The sequence below is a fragment of the Oryza sativa genome, chromosome 6 (assembly GCF_034140825.1).
Source record: "Oryza sativa Japonica Group chromosome 6, ASM3414082v1".
In the NCBI taxonomy this organism is placed as follows: Eukaryota; Viridiplantae; Streptophyta; class Magnoliopsida; order Poales; family Poaceae; genus Oryza; species Oryza sativa.
The window spans coordinates 9987935-9995514 of NC_089040.1; the positions used below are offsets into that span (position 1 = coordinate 9987935).

Consider the following 7580-nt stretch of genomic DNA (forward strand, 5'->3'; position numbering starts at 1 on the left):
ATTGACTTTCCTGTTTAGACGTACTGTCGAAACAGGGATTTGTCAGTATTAATTTCAGCTACTGATTTCACTTTGTCTTGTACCATTATTAACTCGTTAATTCTCTCAACAGCACATTGCAGAGAAAGCTATCAGCGGTGAACTGTTAGTCTGCGATTGTGATGCTTGTATTATAATTCGTAATCCTATTACTGGATGCTTCATTCTTTCTTGTGGTGAATGATACTGCTACTTGGCCGCACTATTTCGTGAAATGTGTTAGATGGATCTCCCTCCCCTTGAGCCCAACGGCTCAAGGGGGCCTTGACCCGCGCCCTAATCGGGGGCGCCCAGCCCAATGGCTGGTGGGCCCCCGTCACACTGTGCCATATAAAGAGGGGTGGAGGACGGGACGGGATAACATGACACAAGGAACGAGGTTCGTCGCCGCCGCCACTCCACCCCACAAACCCTAACCGATCGAGGGGGCACAGCCAGTGACGGGAAGTCCACCGCCGCGCCACGCCTCGTCGTCGACACCGTCGCTGCCGCAACCGCATCACCGCCATCGGCACCGAGCACACCGTCGCCGCCGTCCACGTCAAGCCCGCGACGACAACGACGATGGCCGGCCGGACTTCCTCCTCCTCAACAACGACTGGTCACATCCCTAAACCCTCTCACTCCCTCTTTGTTCATTCATCTATTGTTGTTCATCCATCGCAAATAGAACCACCCGACTAGATCTAAACCTAGGTGATCCAATAGACAACCCTAACAATGGTATCAGAGCCACCCTAGAGTTTAGATTGGTTGGGGAAAGAAATCCAAAAGAAAGGCAAAGAAAAGCAAACGATCCAACGGATCGAAAAGATCGAATCCCTAACCCTAATCTTACCTCGTCGCCGGCCGTCGTTGACGCCGGCCACGGAGGGGGAGAGGGGCAAAGAGGCACCGCCGAGGAGCCACTCGACAGCCGCGCGCGCACCCGCGGGTGCACGCGCGCGCCGGCGAGGGGGCCCGCGGCGGCGCCACCATCTCCGTCGTCGCCGGTCTCTCACTCTTCACTCGCGTGGAGGGGTGAGACGGTGGGGGGGAGAAGAGAAAAGAATAGAGGGCGTGGCGGCGCGAGGGCGTCGGCCATGGCGCGGCGGCGCGAAGGCTGCCGGCGTCGGCGACGCCGCTCGGCACGGCGCACGCCCGCAAGAGAAAGGAGAGGGCGCCGCGGCACAACCGCTCGACGGCGGCGCACTCACCCTTGAGTGAGTGCGCGCATCGGCGAAGGGGAGTGCGACGGCGCCGCCGTGTCGCCATGCCGCCGCCGGCGCTGTGCTAGGGTTTCGGCGACGGCGACGCCGCTCCGTGCAACCGCAAGAGAAAGAAGAGAAGAGGAGCTAGGGTTTCGGCGCCGGCGGCCGGAGGCGGTTTTGTTTGCCCGATCCGCCCGCGCGACCGTCCGATCGAAACCCTAGCAATCGGACGGCCGACGGCGGCCGGACCGAAATCGGCCCATGTGGGAGCGCACGGCAAGCCACTTTCCCGGCCCAGGCCCAGGTTGCGGCCTGGCGAAAGGGGAGGGGGCGCCCGCCCGCGCGCAAGGCGGCCGTGGGCCGACCGGCAAAGGCCGAAAAAGTTCATTTTAGGTCCCTCGGGGCCGAATCAAAAGAAAGGAAGTTCATTCTAAGTCCCTGTTTCAGAAGCATTTACAATTATAGTTGTTAATTGTGTTTATTTCTAAGCAATTTGAACCAACGTGAAAATTGTTTAGAGAATAGATAAATGTGAGAAATGCTTCTGAACATGTACTTTGTATATTTTCATGCAAATTACAATAGAATTTTGAATTGTTTTTACATGTTTTACCTCTGTTTAAATTTGAACCAACGGGAGAATTTTACAGAGAGTAAATAACAGAGTTTTGTTACAATTTATATGAATTGTATATAGATCTTCCGCTGCAAATAGATGAAATTGATGAAAATTAGTGTTTCTAAAATTAAATTTCGAACCAACGGGAGATTTTAATTTTAGGAACATTAATTATGTGCTATGATGTTGTAATTTTTCTGACCAACGTTGATAATTGCAATGTTATAGTTATGGCTTTATGTGTTATGTCTATTTTCTGCCCAACGGTGATGTAGACTTAATACATAATAATTTTAATGTTAATTTTGTTCTCACAATACATGATTATCTTAGGTGGCTACTCCTTGATGGGTTACATTAAAGATATTCCGACCCTGAAAGGAGATAACTACGAAGAATGGAAAAGAGAACTCGACCTTGCTTTTATCTTGGGAGAGGTGGACTGGGTGTTGACTACCCCATGTCCTATAGAACCTGCTGAAATTTTCAGAGGTGAAAAAGAGTCAGATGCTGAATGGCAAAAGAGAGAGAGGGACAATGCTTCCCTCATCATGTCGTATGACATTGAGCATGCGAAATGGTCTTCAGCCAACAAGAATTGTTTGGCTGCGGTAAAGAACACGATTGAGCCAACCATATTGGGCTCAATCCCAGAGTATGACACTGTCTCTAAGTACCTCGAAAGTATAAAGAGCCAGTTTAGTGGTTCTTCAAAGTTTTATGCGACACAGCTGATAAAGCAGCTTGTTACAGAGAGGTACCATGGAGGTGGTGTAAAAGACCACATTCTTAGGATGAGCAATATGGCTTCCAAATTGAAGCAAAAAGATTTGGGCATCTCAGATGACTTTCTGGTCCATCTGGTTTTGTCCTCATTGCCAAAGAACTTTGACAACCTTGTTGTCAACTACAAAATAAGTACAGAGAATTGGAATATTGAAGAGCTCATCTCTAATTGTGTGCAAGAGGAGGAAAGACACAAAGAGACCAATGGTGACTCCATTAACCTTGTCAAAGATAACAAGGAAAAGAGCCACAGGTCACCCTCCTCAAAAGAAAAACAGCCTCAGCATCTGCCTCAGAAACAACAGTTTACAGTTGAGACAAGATCAGTGTCTACACTGCAAGAAGACAAGACATTCCAAGAAAGATCATCTTGACTTCCTGACAGTGATCATGGCAAAGAAAGGTGAGAACATTATTACATTTGTAAAGAATCTCATTATGATTGGTTATTCTAGATCCACATGGTGGATTTATTCTGGAGCAACTATTCATGTGTGTAATTGTTTAAAGGGATTCCGTTCCATGAGGACTACGCAAAGAAGTGAAAGATCCATTAGAGTTGCCAATGGAGTTGAAGCAAAAGTTGAGGCTGTTGGAGATCTTCGCCTAGAACTCGCGAATGGCTTCACACTTTTACTTCCAGACGTTTTTATGTCCCTTCTTTGCAAAGAAACTTGATAATAAGTGTATCCAAATTGGATTTTGAGAGATATGATTGCCATTTTGGAAATGGCAAATGTGAACTATGGTATAATAATGAATGTATTGGTCTTATGTTGCAAGATCAGTTTTATTTGTTATCTCTTTCTGAGAATGTGAATGTTGTGTCCTCGTTGACAAAAGAAAAGAAAGCGAACTCCTGATGTCTCATCGAAATTATGGCACTGTTGTTTAGGCCATATTTCGAGGGGGAGAATTGAGAGACTGGTTAAGAATGTAATTCTTCCTCCATTGGAGTTCTCAGTTTTAGAACAATGCATACAATGTATAGAATGCATCGGTGCCCAAAACACCGTATGAGCTATGGATCCTCCGTGTGTGGGGGAGTCCTGCAAAGGATAAAGTATTTAACCCAAAACAGTAAGCTGCCATTTTATTGGCTATTCTGAAAGATCAAAGGGTCATCGTTTCTACTGTCCAAACAGTTATACAAAGTTTGTAGAAACAAGATACGCCGTCTTCTTGGAAGACGAAATGATTAGGGGGAGCTCGGTAATTCGAGAAATTGATCTTGAGGAGAGGCGGGTGTCTGTACTCGCTCCGTCGACTCAGGAACTTTCCTTCTCTTTACCTGCTAATGTTGTGCCAGCAATGCATGCCGTTGCGGTACCAACACCTGTTGTTATCTCTCATGTAGCAACAATGAATGAAAGTGAGGAACCTGTTCTACAGGATTCAACAGAAATTGTTGCCACATCAGAGGAGGAGCTGCAACAGCCTCAAACAGATAATGTGCCTGAATAGGAGGCCCCTAGAAGGCCTGAAAGAGTCGCATATGGAGGATGATCCCATCTCATATGAAGAGGCCATGAGAAGCCATGAAAGATGAAATGAAATCAATGATGTCTGGGATTTAGAAGAAATTCCTAAAGGAGCCAAAACAGTAGGCTGTAAATGGGTCTACAAAACCAAATATGACTCTAGAGGGAATATAGAAAAGTTTAAAGTGCGACTCGTGGCAAAAGTTTTCACGCAAAGAGAAGAGATTACAATGAGACATTTTCTCCAGTCTCTTGTAAAGATTCCTTTAGGATTATAATGGCACTAGTGGCACATTATGATTTGGAATTACATCACATGGATGTAAAAACGACATTTCTAAATGGAGATTTGGAGGAAAAAGTATACATGGCGCAACCGAAAGGTTTTGTCATGAAAGGAAACAAAAATATGGGATGCCGTATAAAGAGATCCATTTATGGGTTAAAGCAAAGCTTCAAGACAATGCTACTTGAAGTTTGATGGAACAATAAAGAAATTTGGGTTTTCAAGAGAATGTAGAGGACAACTGTATTGATTCAAAGTTAAGAATGGGAGACTCATTTTCCTAATTCTGTATGTAGATGACGTTCTACTGGCTAGTAGTGATGTCAATCTACTACAGGAAATAAAGAAATTCTTGTCCTCAAACTTTGACATGAAAGACCTCGGTGAGGCTTCATATGTTTTGGGCATAGAGATTCACCGAAATAGAACAAAGTATGCATTGGGATTTTCTCAAAAGGCATATATATAGAAAAGGTGTTGAAGAAATTCAATATGTACAGATGCAGTGCTACACCTGCTCCTATAGTCAAAGGCGAAAAGTATGGGGCATCGCAATGTCCCAGAAATCAGTATGAGCTCAATAAAATGAAAACAAAGCCATATGCGTCAGCTGTAGGAAGCCTACAGTATGCGCAAGTGTGCACACGACCTGACTTGGCATTTGTTACCGGGTTATTTGGCAGATTTCAAAGTAATCCTGGCCTAGAGCACTGGAAATTGGTATAGAAAGTCTTGCGTGATTGCAAGGAACAAAAGGCCTCATGATGTCTTACAGAAAAGCAGAATCGCTCCAGATAGTGGGATATTTGGATTCTGACTTTGCAAAAGATAATACAAAGTTAACATCGGGATACATGTTTACCCTGGCAGTAGGAGCTATTTCATGGAAAAGCTCAAAACAGTCTACCACTGCAGGGTCTACCATGTATGCCGAGTTTATAGCATGCCATGAGGCTATGGGGCAGGTGAACTGGCTAATGAAGTTCATACCCGGTTTTAAAGGTGGTTGATAGTATTGAGAAACCACTAAAGTTATACTGCGATAAAGAACCCACAGTAATGTACTCTCACAACAATTAGTCAAGTGGTGCTGCCAAACACATTGACATAAAGTACTATGTTGTGAAAGACAAAGTCCGGGATCAAACAATCAGTCTCGAGCACATAAGAACAGAAAGGATGCTCGCGGATCCGCTCATGAAAGGCCTACCTCCCAACATGTTCAAGGAACATGTAGCATGCATGGGTTTTAAGGGAAGCCTTATGAATCCTGGACTATAGGGCCCAAAAGTTAAAGTATATGTTTCTGAATAGAGATGTGTATAGTGGCTGTCGAATCCATCGGTAATTAACCGTGACGATGAAACATGCTCTATATGTAAATCTGTGATGGAATAGAAAAAGCTAAAGGAAATAGTGAGATAAAGGGGGAGAATGTTAGATGGATCTCCCTCCCCTTGAGCCCAACGGCTCAAGGGGGCCTTGACCCGCGCCCTGATCGGGGGCGCCCAGCCCAATGGCTGGTGGGCCCCCGTCACACTGTGCCATATAAAGAGGGGTGGAGGACGGGACGGGATAACATGACACAAGGAACGAGGTTCGTCGCCGCCGCCACTCCACCCCACAAACCCTAACCGATCGAGGGGGCACAGCCAGTGACGGGAAGTCCACCGCCGCGCCACGCCTCGTCGTCGACACCGTCGCTGCCGCAACCGCATCACCGCCATCGGCACCGAGCACACCGTCGCCGCCGTCCACGTCAAGCCCGCGACGACAACGACGATGGCCGGCCGGACTTCCTCCTCCTCAACAACGACTGGTCACATCCCTAAACCCTCTCACTCCCTCTTTGTTCATTCATCTATTGTTGTTCATCCATCGCAAATAGAACCACCCGACTAGATCTAAACCTAGGTGATCCAATAGACAACCCTAACAAAATGTACATGTTCTGAAGTAGTATGATCAATATCAAGCAATCCAGAACCGAAAATCAACAACTAAAAATTGCTTTGATCAAAGATAGCTTCCGCTATTTTTAGAAGAATTGAGGATTTGGAGCAAAGCACGGTTTTCCTCAAGCCCATTTCGCTCATTCACTTTACGAATTGAGCAGATCTATATCATTCCAGCTACGCCTTGCCTCACAAACTTTTTTTTTCATTTTTAATCTCGCGTAAGATTTAATTATCCATGGTCGCTGAAAGAGATGATTCTGATGAAGGAATCCTCCCTGCCGGCACCACCCCCGCTGCCGCCGACGCTCGCCGTGGACGTGTCCGTCGTAGTGGGCCTGCTCACGGCCGTCCTCCTCGCGCTAGCTCTTCTTCTTCCTCATCTACGCCAAGCACTGCAAGCACCGTGGCCTGGGCGTGGCGCGCGGTGTCGCTGTGCTGGGCCTCGGGTTCCAGCCGTCGTCGTCTTTGTGCAAGCGGTGCCGCTCCGGCCTGAGCAGCTGTGCCGTGGGAGCACTCCGGTGTCCCGGTTCGGCGACATGGGCGACGCTGCGCGGCACGGCGAGGGACCAGGTGACCGAATGCGCCGTGTGCCACGGCGCGTTCGACACCGCCGAGCTGCTCCGCGTCCTGTCCCGGTGCCAGCATGCGTTCCACCCAGGCTGCATCGACGTGTGGCTGATGACGCACTCCGCGTGCCCGGTGTGCCGCCGCAGTGCCGCTGATGGTGCACTCCGTGTGCCCGGTGATAGGGAATCAACGTTTCCTAGCTATGTATCGGCGTCAAAGGGGGAGGAGCGCTGCGACATGCGCAGATGGAAGCGTGCATCGCGGACACGAGCGGTTGCGTGAGCGTGGATGGAGGCGCAGCCGTGTAGGGGTGGGTGGATGCGCGATGCGAGCGCGGATGGATGGGGAGTGGGCTGGTGCGTTGATCTTGCGGGAGGATCCTGGGAGAGCTCTCAGCCATTAGATTGTTTAGGACTCACCACCGCCACTACGAATTTTTTAAGTAGTAAAGATACCGGAGGTTAAAAGATGACGGCAACTCAGCTACTATACGAGTAAAAGTTCACCTCCTATTCACTTTACGTGACATGGAAGCATATATGAATATAATTGGAAATTAGATCTACAGTATAATTCAATGTCGAATTATAAAAATAAATAACTTGCAAAGAAAACCAACAATACAGTTTGATTCAACTCCATGTAGTCAAGAAA

The 7580-nt window shown here is 47.5% G+C and overlaps 2 protein-coding genes across 2 annotated transcripts; both read left to right on the forward strand.

The window, feature by feature from the left end:
• Positions 1-1923: 1923 nt before the first annotated feature.
• LOC136356843 (uncharacterized) lies at positions 1924-3023 on the forward strand. The gene has a single exon (XM_066311321.1). It carries the CDS (start codon positions 2145-2147, stop codon positions 3006-3008), a length of 864 nt encoding a protein of 287 aa, XP_066167418.1. The 5' UTR covers positions 1924-2144; the 3' UTR covers positions 3009-3023.
• Positions 3024-5165: 2142 nt separating this feature from the next.
• Positions 5166-7208, forward strand: LOC107281256 (RING-H2 finger protein ATL43). The gene is made up of 2 exons (XM_026026252.2): positions 5166-5366; positions 6723-7208. Exons 1-2 carry the CDS (start codon positions 5166-5168, stop codon positions 7206-7208), a joined length of 687 nt encoding a protein of 228 aa, XP_025882037.2.
• Positions 7209-7580: the final 372 nt, after the last annotated feature.

What these genes read in the sequence shown, in the direction of transcription:
- LOC136356843 (XM_066311321.1), top strand. Translation starts at nt 2,145, where the DNA reads ATGTTAATTTTGTTCTCACAATACATGATTATCTTAGGTGGCTACTCC.
- LOC107281256 (XM_026026252.2), top strand. Translation starts at nt 5,166, where the DNA reads ATGTCTTACAGAAAAGCAGAATCGCTCCAGATAGTGGGATATTTGGAT. An exon ending in GCCATGAGGCTATGGGGCAG is followed by an intron (nt 5,367 to 6,722) that starts GTGAACTGGCTA and finishes TCCTCGCGCTAG; the next exon opens with CTCTTCTTCTTCCTCATCTA.